The sequence below is a fragment of the Bacillus rossius genome, chromosome 1 (genome assembly GCF_032445375.1).
Source record: "Bacillus rossius redtenbacheri isolate Brsri chromosome 1, Brsri_v3, whole genome shotgun sequence".
Taxonomy (NCBI): Eukaryota; Metazoa; Arthropoda; class Insecta; order Phasmatodea; family Bacillidae; genus Bacillus; species Bacillus rossius.
Genome location: NC_086330.1, coordinates 375,531,464 through 375,553,052, shown reverse-complemented (window position 1 = coordinate 375,553,052; position 21,589 = coordinate 375,531,464). Strand labels below are relative to the sequence as shown.

The 21,589-nt window shown below is 37.6% G+C and overlaps 2 protein-coding genes across 4 annotated transcripts in view; one reads left to right on the top strand and one right to left on the bottom strand.

Moving 5' to 3' along the window:
- LOC134528533 (N6-adenosine-methyltransferase catalytic subunit) overlaps positions 1-16,140 on the bottom strand; it is a 33,899-nt gene extending 17,759 nt beyond the window's left edge. The window contains exons 1-9 of one of the 2 annotated variants that reach the window (XM_063362238.1): positions 16,062-16,140; positions 14,594-14,738; positions 13,678-13,767; positions 10,051-10,249; positions 8,259-8,493; positions 6,778-6,904; positions 5,108-5,279; positions 2,646-2,818; positions 418-562 (exon numbers count right to left, since the gene is read on the bottom strand). In XM_063362238.1, the coding sequence (XP_063218308.1) occupies positions 418-562; positions 2,646-2,818; positions 5,108-5,279; positions 6,778-6,904; positions 8,259-8,493; positions 10,051-10,249; positions 13,678-13,767; positions 14,594-14,711 (1,259 nt within the window). In that variant the 5' untranslated portion in view covers positions 14,712-14,738; positions 16,062-16,140. Of the gene's footprint in view, positions 1-417; positions 563-2,645; positions 2,819-5,107; positions 5,280-6,777; positions 6,905-8,258; positions 8,494-10,050; positions 10,250-13,677; positions 13,768-14,593; positions 14,739-16,061 lie in introns of those variants that run through there. The other variant, XM_063362239.1, reaches the window with a different exon arrangement.
- Positions 16,141-16,326: 186 nt separating this feature from the next.
- LOC134528534 (lon protease homolog 2, peroxisomal-like) overlaps positions 16,327-21,589 on the top strand; it is a 38,171-nt gene continuing 32,908 nt past the window's right edge. Inside the window, exon 1 of one of the 2 annotated variants that reach the window (XM_063362240.1) lies at positions 16,327-16,582. In XM_063362240.1, coding sequence (XP_063218310.1) covers positions 16,479-16,582 — 104 coding nt within the window. In that variant the 5' untranslated portion in view covers positions 16,327-16,478. The remainder of the gene's footprint in view (positions 16,583-21,589) is intronic. The other variant, XM_063362241.1, reaches the window with a different exon arrangement.

Here is a 21,589-nt window from a genome sequence, read left to right as displayed (position 1 = left end):
TAATAAACAAAGGAAGTTTTAAAAAAAACCTTTTATTTTTCAAATTAAAAACCTTTTCCAAATAATTCTGGTTGAAAATGTAACTTAGAAATAATATTCAAGCCGTTGCATACTAACATTTAAGTTTTAAAGTGTCCTGTTATTTTTCTGGGCCAACCTGGAATGTAACAAAATGTTGAAGCAGTTAATCAATGTAATTGTGTTGCTATATATACTTATTATTGGCCTACCTGTATTTTAATTTTTAATGACGATAAAGACGAAATCCACTATTTTTAATGACAAAATTCTTTTTTTTTTTATAACACAACAAAATCTTGGCTTCATCTATATTGATTGTTGCATAGCACTGGCAAGTGTTCAAATGAAAGGAAGGTGAGGTGGTGTCGGTGGAAGTGCAAGGAGAGAGCAGAGCACCTGCCGGTCACCCAGAGGAATATGAGCCCCTCGTCCTGCAGCATGGGGATGCCCAGCTGCCGCATCTCGTCGTCCGACATGGTGCCGTACGGCAGCTCCATGTGGATGTCCCAGGGCGGGTCCGCCATGATCACCGCGAACTTGCCTGCGGACAGACACCCCGCCACGTCAGAGCAAGGGTCTGCGAGTATTTATGAAACATGTATGAAATTAACAACACTTTAATGGGATGATTTTAATATTATGTAAAAAATAATTATACATTATGATTAGAGGCACTGGAAAATAGCGTTTATATGGATGTTCGTAGCATTTATATTTTGCCATAAAGCATTTATATAGCATTAATTTTAATAGACTAGAAAATTCTTACGTGATTCTATTATTCATTATTCAATTATTCCATATTTTCAAAACGGTTTTGAAAATTTTCTATGTACATTATTCACGATGGTATAGCTGTCCATTTAAAATTAAATTGCCCCATAATAACATGTAACATAAAAGTTTAAATATCACATTTGTAAAGTACCTACATCAATTAACACTGAAAATAATTTGCAATTGAGTTGTTAAAATATCAATGCAAAAAACAGTCAATGTTGTTCAAGTAACAAACATAAGTGTCAAAAATCACTTTCACAAAGCCGAACATCAAAAATAATTTTCACAGAGTTCTTAAATAAAATGTAACTTTACCAAAGACATATGCCACTAACAAAAATTAAAAGACAGCATTGAGCATGTTTCAACAGTCTTTTCAGTCATGCTGGTACTTCGATCTGTGACATTTAAATTATATTTGCCAAAAAAAACCGTTCAGCATGAAGCAACACTAGTTAATAACCTTAATTTTATTGTGAATAGCAACGCAATATTTTAGTTTCACAGATTATCGTTTGTTTTTCGGGATAGGAAATTAGGAAAACACTAGGTACGTTCAACAAATGAGCGACAAAAGCATAGAGCTACATTGCTGCCATTTTTTTTTTTTTTTTTTTCGTGCTAACGAATTTGACTGAAGTAGTTTCGTATTTTTTTTTGTAGTTGCCAAATTTAAGCTGCGTGTGTTGTAAACTTAAATTAATGTATTTTTATATTTTAGTTGTCATTTAACAGTAAATAATTTTATTGCTTGTGTTAATATCACGCACGCACGCACGCACACGTGGGCAAATATGGCCGCTTCAATGTTTTCACTTTCTTTCCCGTGAAAATATTCATGCACGTAAATAAACGTCTCTCTTTAATCGTTTACATTTGTTGGGTCGTACGTTACGTTTGCCGTTAACATGGTTTTCGCGCGAGCCTATGCGTATTTAAATTGTGTTTCGTGTTATTTACAAGATTCATAGATCGTGTTGATTGTTTACATGGCTCGCCATCGTCACCGTTTATTAGGTAATCTTCAAACACGGTAAGAAGATGCATAAAATAAAGAATGTTCTTTATTGTATGAGGTTAGGCCGTTAACAATAACACAATAACAAATGGTTTATTTAAAAATATTAGCTAAACCTAAAATTTACTGTAAATTTTAATATTACTTGAAATTGTAATAATTACTTCTAAAAACGGGATTGTAGCGTTTATTCGTCGGTAAACCATTTTGTCGCTTTTATTCGCGCCTATATCATTTTTACGATTTTCCAGTGCCTCTAATTATGATTAAAACTTATCAAAAAATACTCTAGTTAAAAAAACAAAAAAAAATTCTCAAAATTAAATTCTTTAATAGATTAAGAAAATAGATTGAAAATTTTTCTTTTCATCTTCATTTTATTGTATTTTGCATAAAATTTACTTGGACAAATGTTAAGTGCAGGGTGTCCACAAGGAAAAAATATTTCATACCAACTTAGGCGAGAAAAAAGTACTAGATTAGAAAAAAAAAAGTACAGTACTAAATTATAATTTGTTATGGTTTTTAACAATTTAGGAAGTTATTATGACATTGCAATGCTCAAACTTAAATATCACACCACACACACATACATTCCATAGTTTTTTTAAAAATAATTACGCTTAATAATAAAACATATTGGAGTTACAATAATATTATTATATTAAAGAAAAATGTACTAGATCTGTACTAGACCACTAAAAAAGTTATAAAAGTACCAGATATAGTACGAAAGTACTAACTGTGGACACCCTAGTTAAGTGTAAAAAAGAAAATTTCACTATATGTTTAAATACACTAAACGTGATGTGTATATAAGACTCACCCAGCACGGTCATGTCCAAGTAGCGCAGGTCGCACTGCACCCACTGCGGGGGGTACAGGATGGTCATGTCCTGCTTGGTGCACGCCAGGGACTTCGGCTCCAGACCATCCATCTTCGCGACCGCCTCCTTGGGGAACTGAACTGTGGGCCCATCCACCTCGTAGTGGACGTACCTGGAACAACGGTGGCGGGGGACCAATTTGCTCAAAGGTGAAGTTGCCGAGACAGGCTTTAGTCTACCAATTTGTTTGTTGAGTGATGTGTATAGACATCAATTTTCCAAAAATTCCAGAAGTACCTTTATGGCCGAAAATATCAGGGGCCCCTCCCTTCCCCCTTTCCCATGCCTTGCCTGTTTCATTGTCAGTGTTAGTATACCGTACGTATATCTGAACATAGCCTGCCATGTTCGACCCACCAACACTTAACCCGTGACCCATCACACTAACAAGGAAATAATAACTATCAAACTGTTATACTGGGGGGGAGGGGAATTAGTTTTAGGTCGCTACCAATTCCAATGGTATCGGGACTCATAAACCAATGGTTTTGTGAGTGAAGTTGATCGATTCTTCCCCAGAAACAAAATCTTATTACTTGGGGTAACATTTTATTTTACTAAAGGAAACAAAGTCAATTTAAACATAACTTAAATAAGGGCTTTCGTATGACTACTTAGGTTATTCCAAACTAATCAGACAATTCCTGACTAACAGTGCAATCCCACACTAATCACATGATTCTAGTCTAATTTGACAATTCCTGATTAATTTGACAATTCCTGACTAATTATTCAAGGTTTTCGATCAATTGAAAAGATTCTTTAAATTATTCATGCAATGGAAAATTTTGGTTTAATACAATTCTTTGGACATGTCAAACAGTGCGAAATTGCAAAGGCATATGTCCAAAAAACTGTATCAAATAAATTGATAAGGTTCTTATTCTGTCAGCTCTATCTATAAAATTACTTAAAAATATTTTCAATTATCATGGTTTCTCATTTGATGCATTAGAATTATCTTTACATGGACGAATACAATTTAATTATATCACGTAATTTAATTCAAGTTTATTGAAAGCTCTAATTTCTAAACTAATAAACACTGATTTTTCATAATTACAGAAAAATTATTTTACACAGGTGCCATTTCCATGCAAACCCATTAATTTAATTGTTGTTATAACACTATTTTAAAATTGATTCCATTAATATAAATACAGAAAACTTGTGTCATAACTTCTATTATTTTATTTATTTTGTTGTATACATTAATTAAAAACATGGATTAGTTTTAATGTTCAACCGCACCAGTCACTTTATTTTGGGGTTCTAAAATACTTAAAATGAAATATGGTGACCATCAATAAAAACTATTAATAAATTGTTACAATTTACTTACTGTCAGTAAATAATGAAAACCATTAATTGGTGTTCCATATGTATATAACTAACAGGTTTTTGTAACGGAATACACAGATAAAAAAAAAAATGAATTTGGCAAGAATTATTTTAAATAGTATGAAATCTGATGGAACTAAAAATGAGACTCAAAACTAGAATCTAAATCTGAATATTTTTGTTGACCCAAGACAATCATTTTTGTTTTTGCAGATGATTTTACTAGTATCTGGTACCTGGGTTGATTATCACAAACCAAAATGGGATAACATGACGCAAAAATGAAAGTGAGGTGTTTTAAAATTGATATTAAAGACTACACAAGATACGAATTGGCTAACTAGATTTTTAAATTTTTGCAAATAGCCTTCATAAGTATAAAAAGTGCCATAATGGTTTGTTCGCTCACGCTTACGCCTGTGAGAATACTAGTTTTTTGATACAAAGTGAATATCAAATTGAATGTCTTAAATATTCACGAAGTCAAATCAAACTGCCAATGTTGTTCTCGGTGAAGCTGTATTAAACTTATTTTATAAAATACAGGATCAAAGTAAAAAAAAATATTATCATTTAACATTTGTAATATTTGAACTGATTAAGTGATTAACCAATTAGGCCATACATAACATAATTCAATAATAATTATAAAATAAATGTGTATAATGCTAATACTGAGCATTCATAAAAGCAAATGGAGTCCCGATTTTTACTGGTAACGCAAATTTATTAAAAAAAAATCATACAAAAAAAACAGTTAAATATTTTCATGAGCTTCCAATGTTTTAAAGAATGGCAACAAATGCAAATCCTCACATCAGATGCGTAGAGTAGATTTGCATCATAACCGAAGGTTCGCTCAGGCCTAGTATGTATCACTAAAATCAAGTCTTACTGCAATGAAAAAAAAAAAAAAAATGTAGGGTGGTACACACAATTTTTTTTTCCTCATAAAAACAATCCACCATCTATGTACCACAAATAAATGGCTTGGTAACAATTGAAAGATGGAACTGTAACCTTTGCTAACACGTCCTGCCTACACCGAGGGCCGCCTCACTTGCAAGTGTCCATGTGGAAGCAGGTGTTGAGGAAGGAGCAGTCCCCCAGCGACTCGTCCGTGTGCTTCTGGATGATCTTCTTGAAGTGCAGCTTCTTGCACGGCGAGGCTGAGCTGAACTTGGCACACTCCATCTTGGTGCCGTGCGGACAGAACTCCATCACCTGCGCGCCTGCCACGGCACGACGAGCTCACATACTGTGTTTACTCACTTTCCTCAGTCTTAACCAATCTACATAAGAGTTGAAGATACACACCAATTTCAGCATTATACTTGTCCTCTAGTCACATGTCATATTTTGTATTATCCATTTTTCTGTATATTTTGTGTATAGTAAATGTATTCACTGAGGTCATATAACTATGTAATTAATATTTCGCTAAGTAATGTGTCATGTTATCTTATCCTTTAGGTATTTATGTCTTTTCTGTTTTCATGTTTTGTGAATATCCTGTGCTGTCTCTATTTATTGTGATAGTGTTTGTTTTTATTTGTTTTGTGTCATACTTGTTTTGTCGTACTTGTTTTGTGTCATACTTGTTTTGTGTCGTACTTTTTTTGTGTCGTACTTGTTTTGTGTCAAACTTGTTTTGTGTCGTGCCCACCTCTAAAGTCTCAAGACTGTCTGTGGGCATGTAACAAATTTAAATAAATAAATAAATAAATAATTAGTGAATGTGAATTTTTTTTATTTATAGTTTAATAATCCCACACTGCTGCCTAAAGAAAATTTTGAGCATATATTTCATTGGTTGATCACACATTTATGTGTTTGGTGGCATCTATATTAAATTAGGGAAACATGTGCCACACATATTAAAAGATTAAACAAGGCATCATTCTGAAATCAACAGAAGCCTCTGTTACACCATTGTGCACTTGTGAATATTAGTACTTAATCCTTAAAGTGGCAGTTGAATTAGCCATTACTGTTTTTTGTTCAACATCCTTAATAATTGCTTGGCATTATTTTAATATATCTCATTGGTCCTAAACATATTTTCACATTTTTTAAATAAATAATAAAAAAAAACTACCACCTTGTAAATCCACAAATTATTTTAGCTTCTAATTGTACAATGTTAAAAATTGGGCAGAAGAAAAATACTGGCAAACTCAATTTGATTGTCAAGCACACACACATGTGCACTCTCACACACTTGTAAATAATTTAAATGAGAGTAAAGAGAGAAAAAAAAAATAGTACGTGGAGTCCCTCAGCGCCGAAGAAGTGAAACTTCGTAATGTGGAAATGAAAATAGGAAGGGGTAGAAATTGATTTTTAGTGAAATCATATTGTTTCTTTATGACAAACTTGATTACCATTAGCATTGAAAATGTTGTACGTATTTTCGACGATTTTAACGAAGATAGGAAATGGAGATCGATTGGATGATGTCGAACTTGCACTAGAAATATTGAAAAAATAGAACTCGTTGCTAATGCTCGCGCTGGCCTGTAACAGGTATACTACGCGCATGCGTTCGAGTGCCACGCATTCACTCTCGCTATGTCTATTTCTATTCCCCCTCCCCAGGAGTGTTGAACGTTTAACGCAACCTTGTTGGACGTCGCATTAGAAGTTTCACTTCAAAAAAAATGATTATCTGTTGCTTGAGAATCTAACTGGTCAAAGCAAGCTCAAAGAAAGAACTGCAACAACACTCACCTCCTTGTGACCTGAACCTCTCGGCCAGGGATCGCTCCTTCGCTGTTGGCTTGCTCAGAAGGTCCAGTATCTCCTCCCCCACCTTCTTGTTCTCCTTCTCCCGAATAGACGGCATGGACAGCAGCGACTACCACAGCAACACAGGACTTTCTCGTTGAAGGAATTTGCACTCTCTCTCTCTCTCTGGATTCAAGTTGGATACGGACGTTTAAAAAAAATGAACAACACACATCTCATTATAATGTCAGCGAACAGCTTGACAGAAGTTCTCCCAGACCAGTGTTGTGTTTAAGATTCAATCAATGCAGGAGCACACAATAAATGAGATAGCAACTTTCCCTTCTCAATATTTACAGTCTAATTACTTCAATTCCCATTAAAAAATTGTATTGCCACTTTAAAATTTACCAATTTATTTCACTGCACATTTATCTGTTATTAATTAAGCAATGATAACATCTTAAATTCACCAAGACAGTTTGTTCTTTCATACCTATCCTTTTACCATGCCTCAAGATATTGCACTTTTAACATGTAATTTTATAAATAAAATTACAATATGTATTGATTCTAGGAACTTAGTTTGTGAAACAACCAATTAAAGGGGTAGAATGTTTCAACACCAAAGTTAATATTTGTCATACCCTTGACTTCGAGATTCAGATTTGAGGGGTATATTCGAGATATTCATTGGGATTCGAATTCAGGATTTGGATTCTAGAAAATTGGGATTCAACCTACACTAGTTTTAAGACATTAAGATACTGCTTAGTATGAAAAATTACAGATACTATTTTGTAATTATAATTTGGCAAATTCCATGTGTTTTGCAGATGTTTAAGGTGGTGTCTCCCATTTCAGGTCAAGATTTTATATTTACAGTAATTACAGATAAACTTGTAGACTTTTTCAATTATTTAACTTTCTCGAAATGAAAAATATATACAGCACATACTGTTTGCATAATTAGCTGCCAAAGTTACATTTTTAACATTTTTTGGTTATACAAATAAGGAGAATTTAATTTATTTCAGTACTGAATCTTTTTAGGTTTAACTGAAATGTCACTGGCTACTTTAAGAAATGGTTTGAATTTCTTTCAGCAAATATTAATTCATTCTACCTGGCATTTCAAAATTCTCAAAATTTGTTATGATCTTGACAGCAAAGAAACATGAAATGATTTTTTGCGATAGAAATGCAAACCGTATCATGAAGTAGTAGCCAGTGGCATTTCAGTTCAACCTAAAAAAGTTTCAGTTCTGCAATAAATTAAATTCTCCTTTATTTGCACAACCCAAAAACGTTAAAAATTGTAATTGTGGCAGTTAATTATGCAAACAGTATGCGTTGCATGTATTTTCATTTCGTGAAAGTTAAACAATTGGAAAAGTGTAAAAGCTGACCAGTGAGTAATGTAGATATAGAATCATGACCTGAAGTGGGCGGCACGCCTACAGTGTATTCCCCGAGCGACTCGCCATGAGGTCGGCGGCCTTGGGGTCCTTCTTCTTCTCCTTGCGCTCCTCCTTGTCGGGGCCGGCCCGGGGCAGCTTGGCCGGGGCGGAGCCCCCCGGAGCGCCCGCCTCGCCCCGGCGCCTGCGGCCGGCCGCGTCGCCGCCCGTCGCCAGGTCGTGGGCCATCGCCACCAGCTTGGTGTGCTCCGCCGACACCACCTCCAGGTGCGTCTTGCCGTCCTTGGTGCCCTCCTTCACGCTGCCACACCCCACACCACCACACCACCACACCTCACCGTCACCTCTCTGGTCAACACCTACATTCCCCCAGTTATACTTTCACTGAAATACACAAACAAATTATATCAAATTGTTTTTATACAAACTGCCCTCCTCCACGCTGACACCACACCACGACGTGCAGTTACAGATGTCACCTCTCAGGGAAAGTATTTTTTGGGGAAGTATACCAGAAAATATTCTGATGAACCGCAACATTTTCCCAGTTCTACTTTTACAGAAATACACAAATAAATTCTATCAACATTTTTTTATACAAACTGGACTAAATAAAACATACTTTTTTTTTCTTTCTTTGCTAACTAATGGTTCACTAACATTGCAAAGTTGGGTAGGACCCATGCTACCCTCTACCAACTGAGAGGAACAAAAAAATTTTGTTGTTTAATTTCTACCTACCAATGTACAAAAAAAATAAACAATTAAATAACATATAGCAAACTAATTATCTCCAATTATGTAAATCCATGTTGGTAATGGAGGGGAGGGGGGAAAAAAAGTCAAATTTTCTGGAAAAATAAATTGTTATTATTTTTATTATACTCTCTCAAATCAAATCAAAATTATCTGGTAAGTAAATTGAAATCAAACACATTCTTGTAAAATAACAATTTGTGAATTTACATTTCAGTTCAGGTGGATGAGAATTATGTTTACTTATGTAATGAATGCACCATTGTTTGTAGCTGACTTCTATAAAAACCTATATGGCATGAACAGGGAGTTGTTTATAAAAAAATAACGTATATGACACCAATTTCTTTAGCTTACCGTAAGATTATCTAATGTCAAACTGCTTAAACAATTACTTGTAAAAATGTACTGTCAAGAGTTTTATAGTTTATAACATTTTATTTATGAGCCTAAATTTGAATATCAAGTCAGCCTAAATTCTAAGTTAACTGGCATCCCGAACCATGATAGAGAAATCATATTGTTTTGCTTTATGTTTATAGTGAAATATTGTGACCTTTTAAAAAAATAAATTAAAAAAAAAATACATAATAATGAACCAGACAAGCAAGCAATCAAGCAAGGCTTGTTGCCTGACCTTGCGTATGTGCTCACCAGTGTCTACACACTCACACACACACACCCACACATGCACACACACACACACACACACATGCACACAAACACGCACACTAAAGTTTTCATTAATTCAGCAACACGCTGAGACTTGTTCCCACGACTGAACTGGAGTGTCGTCAGCGGGGAGCACGTGATCACTTGGTCATGGCCAGGTCATCAGAGGGAGACTGTACGTAAGGTGCCTGCAGGGAAGGGAAGGGGTGAGGAGGGCAGGAGAGGTGGAGGGGAGGGGAGGGGAGGGTGGGGATGGGAGGGGGAGGGGGAGGGGAGGGCAGTGGAGGGTTGGGGAGGGCAAGGGAGGGAAGTGGGGGTGGGGGAGGGCAGGGGAGGAGATGAGAGGAGGGCAGGGCAGGGGGAGGGAGGGGAGGGATGGGATAGCAAGGGAAGGGGAGGGAGAGCAGGGGAGGACAGGGGCCCGCCACACCTGATGAGCTGCTGCGTGGCGAACTTGAGCAGCAGGTCGGAGACGGCGTGGTGCCGGGCGGGACGCCCCAGGCGGCGCCCCACTGCGGCAGCCAGCCCCCGGGAGCTGGCGGGCAGCGTGAGGGACGCCTCGCACAGGCAGCACAGCAGCTGCTTCTCCACCAGCGGGTCGCTCCGCCCCTCCTCCGGCCCGTCCTCATCTGCCACCGACCACCGCCCTCTCGCTCACCGCCTGGCGCTGCCAGTCCCTCCAGTGCTCACCCTCACGCCCCACTCCGATGTCCTCAGCAGTTTTACAATTGCGCGGTATCCGCTCAAACTCTGCACACCGTACCTGTGCCCAGACAGGCAGGGTCTTTATAACCTACCATCTGCATGTCCGCTGGGTCAACGAGACCTTATTTACCGTGTTGTGCTCTAGCTTTACACAATCACAGCCATTACAGAAACAATACTAAACGTAACGAATGACAACCATAAGTGTGAATATTTAATTGCCGTAGCAATACAGAAAGATCACTGCAAATTTACTTTCCATTTCTATAAGAAATTTTTTTTTGGTCCAAGTCAACTGAACTAATAATTTTTAGTTAAATGAATACAAAACAGTATTGGTTTTCAAACATTATAGACTAAAGGGCCAATGGTTCTCTCAGTAAAGTGAAGCATGTGATACTGTATCTCACATCAAATTGTTTAAAAAATATATATATATATTATTTTTTTATTTTAGATTTACCAATCATAAGTTTTCAAAGGTTTTAAAATACATTTTTAACACAAAGCAGCTGTCATAAAAATAAAATCTGTGGAAACATTGAAGATTATAGGATTAAATTTGAAATTAAAATTCAGGTTTAGGATCAAAAACCTTTCATTAGTTGAATAAGAATTTTGAATTATTTTGCTTATTTGCTTTTTCCATTGAATTTGTCAGTTACAAAATGCATCCAAGGAGCAGTTACAGAATTGCCACCAGACATCGTTTTTACACATAGTCCTCCTCGAACTTGCGGAAGTTAAAAGAAAAGAAAAAAAAAACAAAGTTCGCTGAAGGTCGTGAGTGCTTGCAGTGAGGCTTACTCGGTAATGTGTGGATCCTCTGCGATCTTCTTTATATGAAATCATTAACTACTCAGTTAATGTTATTTTTATTTATAATAAGAAAATATCAATTTAATTAAATTAGTTTTAAGCTTTATATCCATTACATCATATAATGAGACCATAATATCAAGCTGCCTTTGAGTTCAGAATGCCCTAATAAATGTAATGCTCCCTAATGTAGGGCAACATCGACTTTGAGACGATCTAGTATACAAGACGAACCTAGACTGTAAGATGATCTGAAATTAAAGGTTTATTTGGTACATGATTCACAATTTGAAACAACTTCAACATTAATCAAAATTTAATTGCAGCCGATCTCACACGTCAAATAATTTGTACTTTTTATTTCGATTTCATGAAATTTTATAATTAACAGTTTTAGAACTGAAACAAGTGGCATAGTAAATAAACATGTTTAATTTGCCATTTTGATTTTTTTTTTCCCTTACAAGCATTTGATAAGTTTCCTGAGTATCAACTATTGTTTAGTTCGACATCACTTTTTTTTTATATTTTGAAGGTCAAAGGCCATTTCTAGTTAGTTATGGAAATAATTTTCATTAAGAAGTAAACCAAACTAAGAATATCTTTTTTGAAATATTTTTACTTTGGAAACTATTTTCATTTAGAAATAATCCTTAATGAAGTATTTTGATTTTGAATAATTTTCCTGAAATTCTCTATGAATTGTTTATTTATTGCTTCGTGAAAGAATATCAGCAGTTGCACAACCCTACAACTAAATCATAATCAATCACCAAAAAATATGTTATTCTTTTTATTCTGTTTTCATATTTGAAAATTGGGAAATGCACATTTATTAAACATCACAGCAAATTTTACAAGCAGGATATTAAGACGATCAAGAAATAATTTAGACTGTAAGGTACACATTCACGTAACTTCAACTCAAAAGCAACCGGGACACTTCTGCCCCCGTCTGGCACACAAGCGCTCCGTAACGAAGAAGGCGCTGATATGATTCACTCCAGGATCGTGAGATTTTTACAAACTATTTAGTGACTGATAAGGTTAAGTTTACTACTGTAAATCCTACGAACAAGTGCATTTTTGAGACCTACAATACGTTATCAAAATTTTCAGTTTGATAACTGAATATTATTTGATAATTTTGGAGAAAAATACTGATAAATTTTCATCTAGCTTAGCTCTTCAAAAAACAAAGTACTTTTTTTTATGTAATAATTTTTGTGGAATTACAGCTTACTGCCTCATATGAATCTGTCTAAAAAGTGCACTCGTTCATGTGAAATACTTTTAAGTAAATTGTTTCCCAGTAGTTACCAGATAGAGGTTGGAGGTATCAATAGCATAGACCTTCCAAAGAAAATAAAAATACTCATTTACAACAATTTATCCATTAAAATGTTTCCAGGTTCAAAAACCCAAGATTTATAAAAAAAAAAAAAAAACTACGAGGTTAATTTTTTATTGACACTTCAAGTGGCATCGCCAAGATTTGTAACATGACCGACGGAAATATTGGAAAAAAAAATTGGTTGTCTGTAAAGTCGGTTTACGGACGATAGTTTAACGTGACAACGTCATAACAAAACATTGATGAAATGATTGATCCAGAAGAAAAGGAAATATCATATTTGGCCTGAGACTGAGCCGTAATAGGTTTTTGCAACCAAACCATTTAGGCATTAAAAATATTATATTCTTTGAGGAAGAATTTTTTTAAATTTTTCTATCTTTTGTATGATAAAATCTACCTCTGCATACTTTTATGAATAAAATTGAATCATATTTATTGAATTATCACTATTTTGTATGGAAACAATGGAGTGAAATGAAATGTACAATTTAATTAATATATTTACTTTTATTTGCATTCATTATTCAAATATATTTATTACTTTTGAAATGTTACGTGCGCCGTATTTATTTTTACAAGTTAAAAAAAAATTTCACACCTGCCGGGATTCGAACCGACAACCTTACGATTAAAAAATGGTGCAGTGAACCACATTCAATAATTTAAAGTTTCAGATGTTACATAGATATTAATAAAAATTTTGTTCACGGTAGGGGAATAATATTATTTCGTTTTAATAACTTGATTTTATAACGAATACGCATCCCAAATACACCAAACTTATTTATAAGGTGTTACAATATTTTTTAAAACATTGTGCAAAAGATCCCGGTTGTAATTTGAATTATTATGTGTAACTGTAAAACACCATTGTTGGTTCAAAACGTATTTGAATATTCAACATTACTTTTAAATAACCGTACCGATTGTGCTGAAAATCGGTGGACGATCGTTAAATTACATAATATAAATAATTCAAACGACGAAAATATGATTGAAAAGTCAAATCGATGGTCGTTCCAATCGAGTGGAAGAGAGATGCCACGCATGCGTACAATGAGCAAACAGGAACATCCGTAGTGGGACATCCGTAGTGGGACACTTTTTCGTGCGTGCAGCCGGCGTTCATCGATTTATTAGACGTTGTCACGTCAAAAACCAACTGTTACCACAAACCTTGTACTTGGCTCACTGGAGACGGGACGTTACTACCGCCGCCTTCACCGGACAAGGATTTTGTTTTCGACAGCGGAGACGGCACGGAATCTGCGACCACAGAAAACAACTCAACGTTACTGACGCAAGGCTGCATCAGGCTAGATGTGAACAAACCAAAAGCCCTGTGATGAGAATTTTAAATAATTTATAAATGTACTACTGTGGTGGCAGTCATTTGTGGTGAAGGTTACGCACATTGAAATAAGACCAGGTTATGATTTTGGTTTGCAATGGTTGAAATTATGGTGGATATAGTAGTGAGAGCTAAACATTTTGCAGAAGTTTTGAAATCAAAATTAAGAATCTGTTGATGTTATAAAAAAAATCAGACAACTTTATTTTATAAACATATCCAAATATGTGGTGTGTCAATATTCACACATTTAAGTATTTAAAAAATTGAAGCTGAAAATGGCAGAACCAAAATACAGATATAGAGAGTCGAACCTACTGCAGGTTGGGTCAAGTAAACTTCACTAATGACGAGTGTGGCAAGACTGAGCTTCAGGCTACCAACTTACATCTATACTTGCCATGGTACATTCTGAGCCCTAGTGTGAGAATTAAGGTTGTTTCCCAAGTTTTAAAACTTGGCCTGGAGAAAAAACTTAAATTTATTGGGGTTAGTATGAAGGAATAGGATTGAAAGCAGTTTAGAAGTAAGCCTACTTGTACACACTGCACTCACGGCTCCGTCGAATTGACTTTCGCAGAAAAACAGAACACGTTCTAGTACAGTTTCAGGAGAGACTTTAGGCATGAAAACTGTTACTCCCAGATCCAGACCCCTTGGAAAGGAGTTAGACATCATGTGGGACTGGCTTAGTAGATTAAGAAGTTGATGTAAATGTACTTGGAACACCAACAAACTCACCCGAACCAGAGGAAGCATTTAAAATATCGTGGCGTTCCTTCTTTCTTTTCTGCAGCTTCTCTCTGAGGCTGTTTCTTTTACTCTTAATCTCTTGAATCTGCGCCCATGGATCTGACATGCTGCCTCCTTGAACGATGTTCTGATTCTAAAGCAAACATTTCAGTGGTGTGACTTTGGCGAAAAAATTTTTACAAGAGACATTTCTGTCAAAAACATTCATTTATTACTCAAACATACTTCTTTGAGAATTTAAAACTCTGTAAACTCATTAATTTGTAAAGCTTTTTTTTTAGTATGAGCCAAAAAAGCATACTGTATATGACATAAAAATTCATAAAACATTACAAACAGACATCAACACGAGACACAGCGAATCAATTCTGGAAAAAAAAGGGTCGAGACAGTTACCTAACAAAAATAGGCTACATTGCTATTTTCTGAGTGTCTGGAAAGAACTACAAAATAAATTAACTAACTCGGAACATACGCAGCAAGGGTCAGATATCCTTTGGGAAAATTGAGTTTATAACTATGTAACGTAAATTCCTCACCCAGAGAATTGACTATGGAACTGTAACTGAAACTTTCTTGCAATGCAGGCATCTGATCGGTGGTATGGGGATTCCATCTTTCCCTCGAGCCCATTCCACTCCCGCCCTGTCCTCACAGGAATGAGTGCTCCCCTCTTTCCATTTGCTTCCCCTCCCTTTGATCCTTCCCTTCTCTGTGCTATATATCACCCAGCTTCTCCCCACCCCTCTCCCCATACCAGTCCTCCCCTGCTTCTGACCATCACTGGTCTGTGCTGTACCTTCCTGTTCCCTCCTCCCATTCTTTATAACTTGCTGTACCTGCTTTCTCCATCCTAGGTAGCTCTTGCATTTCTGTACTCCCCCAAAACTCTTTACAAGCGAAGAGGACCAAAATCTCAAAATGAGCACTCAAGTGGCATACCTGGTAACTACAGGTACAGTTCTACAACAAATTATCAGTTTCCTTCAATGCCAAGCTGTACAGTATTTCCACCTAAGACCCCTGTACGCAGAAACACTTGTGAGCCCTGACAGCGACTGACCTACACAAGCTTTGCTTCATTTATAAACAAGAAAACCAAAGGGCCCTGGTTTTCTGAGAGTGAAAGTGACCAGCATGAAGTGGTGGCATCACTTGAAAATACAGAGAACACACTACAGCGATTCATAATTTAAAACAACTTCAATACTACTTAAAATTTAACTGTAGCCGATTTCAAAAGTCAAATAATTTGTATTTTTTATTTCTATTTTATAAAATTTTATTAGTTTTATATTTTAAAAAAATTCGCCACAGTGAATTATTACATACAATTTTTTTTTTTTCGAAATTGAACGGATGATAAAGTAAAAAATTTCGTTATCTTACGATACCTCACAGAAAACATAAGTTATACAATATCACTACCACTGGAATAAATGCATATTACACCTACCTAACGCATTCAGATTATAAATTACGTTAATGCAAACATAAACATATAAATATTTATTTATTTTTTTCAGGAAAACAAGTGATACACAACACTTTCCACGAAATTTTGTCTATTTTAGATTGTAAAGTATTTTCTTTCATAGAATCTTAAAAAGCAATTAAAATAATTTATTATTTTAGTTTATATTTCAGTACATTCATCGATGCTACAAAGTAAATTTAAAAATAAAAACTTAATTTGATTTTCTTTTGGTTGGTACAGATGTGAGTTTTTTAAACTTGATTTTCTTATTTTTATTGTTAATGAGTTAGCGATAACCTGTAAGTTATGATAAGGCCCAAGTTAGAGGTTATTTGGTACAGAATTTCTCGTGGTTTCCATTGGTTTCAATAGAAGGGTTTTCTATTGTAATTCACTATGCATAATTCAATTAGTGTACCTAAACAAATTCCTCTTATTTTGGTGAACGACGTGTTGCTCCCAGGTTCAACTTTAAAAATAACTGTGACAAGTAGTTCAACGTGAGTAATCAGTAATGTCTGTATAATAGTCAAAGTCAGGAGTGCAGTTCGTTTTAAATACGGAAATATTTTATGGAATTGTGTATGAATTGCTTTAACAAATAAAGATCTGTATGTCGCATGGTTCATGAGGCACTGTTTAAATGTAGTTTGTGGTCGGCTACTCTCGAAGAGGCTTGTCAGGTTCGGGGAGTAGTTAACAAAGCGATGGGTGGGTACAAAGGGCGGAGAGATCACGGATGGAAGCTCCAGAGGGACTGTAGGCGGACGGAAAGGGGTAGGAATGCTTTTCTCGGCAGGACAGGAAGGGAGTGGAAGAGCTCGGAAGAAGAGATGCTAGGAGTTAAAGATGCAAAGGATATGAGGAGAATGCTAAGGGGTAAGGGGAAGTGAGTGAAAAGGGAGGACTCCTGCCACCGGATGAAAGCCCCTATGTGATCGTAAAGGTAAATTCAATACCATAATATTATTGGCGTTACCATCCGTACATTCTAACGGGACAAGTTCCGAGATATAGGGGTTTTGGTCGGTGTTTATGATATATGATTTGTTACATACGCAATTGGGCTTTCACCCGGTGGCAAGGAGTCCTCCGCTTTCTCTCACCCCCCTTCCCCCACTTAAGTCATCTCCTTAGGTCCCTTGCATCTCTTACCTCCACATTCCTTCCTCCAGCATTCCTTCCTTTAGTCCATTCTACTTCCTCCTTGTCCTCATTAGGAAAGCGTGCCTCCCTCTTTCCATTCGTCTCCATATGTACCCTCTGTAGCTTCTACCCGTATTATCTCTGCCCTCTATACCCACCTCTGTGTACTCTAGTTCCCGCTCTACCCATCCCCCCTCACCGTTGAACACTCTTATCCGTCCTTTTAATGCTTCCCACTCCAACTCCCTCTTGCCCTTCTCTTCTCCACATACCCAACACTCACCTCGCTGGTCTACACTGCACCTTCTCCAGCTCCCTTACCTCAGTCTCACGCTTGTCTGCACAAAATACGTTTCTTTATGAAACTAAATTTCAGGTATTAAATACTAAATCTCTACCAGTTATAGTACAGACAATTATACAGAGGAAATAGTACCCTAGGTATTGTGTTCTTTGATTTAAAATTCTCGTGTATCGTAATGTGTACATCGTTCTAGTATAGAACTCTGTACTGAAGATTATATAATTACCTTCCGTAGCCTAATGTAATTTCCTCGAGAAACATATCTTGTGGTAAACATGCATGTAAATAGTTCCCATCTAAAATGTCCTATTCCCGCACTTGTATTCAAACAATTTACAGGTCGAAATTAGGTACTTCAATCTGCCTTGTTTGTGACTTCATCAAAATCCCTACATATTACGATGTAAACTTATAAAAAAAAATTACACGACCTACCCTTACCAAACCTTTCGTTTTTTTATTACTTAACGAATGTAAAACTAATCTACTCTAGAAAAATTAAATACTTTTACATTAACTTACATAGTAAATTTAATGATTATCACCAAAGTAAACCAATCTTTCACCTAACCTCATTACTGAAACACATGCTTCTCACCCAATACAGCAAACTAATTTCACACAAAATACTACTATAAATCACTAAAACATTTAATAACCCTAAAAACTATTTACCTTTCCTGGCTTTGTAGTTTAGTTAATTTACTATCAATATTACTCTCGTAATATTAATTGTATGCCAAAAATATAAGCCATTACACATGAAATTCAATGTCGCGAAAAACCAACAGTTTTGTTCCATACGCCATAACATTAAGTTAATACAATCTAAAGAATCATAAACTTTTTTTCTCTTGTGACAATTACACGTATTACCACATACATTCAATAAATTTCTTAATACCAACAAAATACTTATTGTATACTCAACTTATTTATATAAAACACTTACCCTTTATCTCTCGCTGAATTTCTTGTACTTTTCCTGCAAATGCACCTCATATTCTAAGTTAGCTTTCACAGTTCTATACAGATCACAAATAGCAGTGTACTGAATAGTAATTGGCAGAAACCTATTAGATTCTCAAAAAAAAAAAAAAATAGTACGTCGAGTCCCTCCGCGCTAAACAAGTGAAACTTCGTAATGTGGAAAAGAAAAAAGGAAGGGGTAGAAATTTATTTTTAGTGAAATCATATTGCGCTCTATTCTCATCTCGCTGCTGGTGCTCTGATCTCAATTTGCTGGTGATGCTCTGTTCTCATCTTGTCGCTGGTGCTCTGTTCTCATCTCGCTACTGGTGCTCTGTTCTCATCTTGTAGCTCGTGCTCTATTCTCATCTCGCTGCTGGTGCTCTGATCTCATCTTGCTATTGGTGCTCTGTTCCCATCTCGCAGCTATTGCTCTGTTCCCATCTCGCAGCTATTGGTTTGTTCCCATCTGCAAGCTATTGCTCTGTTCCCAATTAGATGCTGGTGCTCTAATTCTCATCTCGCTGCTAGTGCTCTGTTTTCATCTCAAAGCTGGTGCTCTGTTCTCATCTCGCTGCTGGTGCTCTGATCTCATCTTGCTGCTGGTGCTCTGTTCTCATCTTGCTGCTGGTCCCCTGTTCCCATCTCGCAGCTATTGCTCTGTTCCCATCTCACAGCTATTGGTTTGTTCCCATCTGCAAGCTTTTGCTCTGTTCCCAAATAGATGCTAGTGCTCTAATTCTCATCTTGCTGCTAGTGCTCTGTTTTCATCTCATCACTGGTGCTCTGTTCTCATCTCGCTGCTGGTGCTCTGATCTCATCTTGCTGCTGGTGCTCTGTTCTCATCTTGCTACTGATGCTCTGTTCCCATCTCGCAGCTATTGCTCTGTTCCCATCTCACAGCTATTGGTTTGTTCCCATCTGCAAGCTATTGCTCTGTTCCCAAGTAGATGCTGGTGCTCTAATTCTCATCTCGCTGCTAGTGCTCTGTTTTCATCTCAAAGCTGGTGCTCTGTTCTCATCTCGCTGCTGGTGCTCTGTTCTCATCTCGCTGCTGGTGCTCTGATCTCATCTTGCTGCTGGTGCTCTGTTCTCATCTTGCTACTGGTGCTCTGTTCCCATCTCGCAACATTTGCTCTGTTCCCATCTCGCAGCTATTGGTTTGTTCCCATCTGCAAGTTATTGCTCTGTTCCCAAATAGATGCTGGTGCTCTAATTCTCAACTCGCTGCTAGTGCTCTGTTTTCATCTTAAAGCTGGTGCTCTGTTCTCATCTCGCTGCTGGTGCTCTGATCTCATCTTGCTGCTGGTGCTCTGTTCTCAAATCGCTACTGGTGCTCTGTTCTCATCTCGCTACTGGTGCTCTGTTCTCATCTTGTCGCTGGTGCTCTGATCTCAATTTGCTGCTGGTGCTCTGATCTCAATTTGCTGCTGATGCTCTGTTCTCATCTTGTCGCTGGTGCTCTGTTCTCATCTCGCTACTGGTGCTCTGTTCTCATCTTGTAGCTGGTGCTCTATTCTCATCTCGCTGCTGGTGCTCTGATCTCATCTTGCTATTGGTGCTCTGTTCCCATCTCGCAGCTATTGCTCTGTTCCCATCTCGCAGCTATTGCTCTGTTCCCATTTCGCAGCTATTGCTCTGTTCCCATCTCGCAGCTATTGGTTTGTTCCCTTCTGCAAGCTATTGCTCTGTTCCCAAATAGATGCTGGTGCTCTAATTCTCATCTCGCTGCTAGTGCTCTGTTTTCATCTCAAAGCTGGTGCTAAGTTCTCATCTCGCTGCTGGTGCTCTGATCTCATCTTGCTGCTGGTGCTCTGTTCTAAATCTCGCTACTGGTGCTCTGTTCTCATCTTGTCGCTGGTGCTCTATTCTCATCTCGCTGCTGGTGCTCTGATCTCATCTTGCTGCTGATACTCTGTTCTCATCTCGCTACTGGTGCTCTGTTTTCATCTCGCTACTGGTGCTCTGATCTCATCTTGCTGCTGGTGCTCTGTTCTCAACTTGCTACAGTTCTCTGTTCTCATCTTGCTGCTGGTGCTCTGTTCTCATCTTGCTGCTGGTGCTCTGTTCTCATCTTGCTGCTGGTGCTCTGTTCTCATCTCGCTACTGGTGCTCTGTTATCTTTTCGCTGGTGCTCTCATCTCATCTTGCAGCTGGTGTTCGGTTCTCATCTTGCTACTGGTGCTCTGTTCTCATCTCATCGCTGGTGCTCTGTTCTCATCTCGCTGCTGGTGCTCTGTCTCATCTTGCTGCTGGTGCTCTGTTCTCATCTCCCTACTGGTGCTCTGTTCTGATCTTGTCCCTGGTGCTCTGTTCTCACCTCGCTGCTGGTGCTCTGTTCTCACCTCGCTGCTGGTGCTCTGTTTTCATCTTGCTACTGGTGCTCTGTTCTCATCTCGCTGCTAATGCTCTGATCTCATCTCGCTGCTGGTGCTCTGATCTCATCTTGCTGCTGGTGCTCTGTTCTCATCTCGCTACTGGTGCTCTGTTCTCATCTTGCTGCTGGTGCTCTGTTCTCATCTTGCTGCTGGTGCTCTATTCTCATCTCGCTGCTGGTGCTCTGATCTCATCTTGCTGCTGGTGCTGTGTTCTCAACTTGCAGCTGGTGTTCTGTTTCATCTTGCTACTGGTGCACTGTTCTCATCTCATTGCTGCTGCTCTATCTCATCTCGCTGCTGGTGCTCTGATCTCATCTTGCTGCTGGTGCTCTGTTCTCATCTCGCTACTGGTGCTCTGATCTCATCTTGCTGCTGGTGCTCTGTTCTCATCTCGCTGCTGGTGCTCTGATCTCATCTTGCTGCTGGTGCTCTATTCTCATCTCGCTGCTGGTGCTCTGATCTCATCTTGCTGCTGGTGCTGTGTTCTCAACTTGCAGCTGGTGTTCTGTTTCATCTTGCTACTGGTGCACTGTTCTCATCTCATTGCTGGTGCTCTATCTCATCTCGCTGCTGGTGCTCTGATCTCATCTTGCTACTGGTGCTCTGTTCTCATCTAGCTAATGGTGCTCTGTTCTCATCTCGCTACTGGTGCTCTGTTCTCATCTCGTTGCTGGTGCTCTGATCTCATCTTGCTGCTGGTGCTCTGTTCT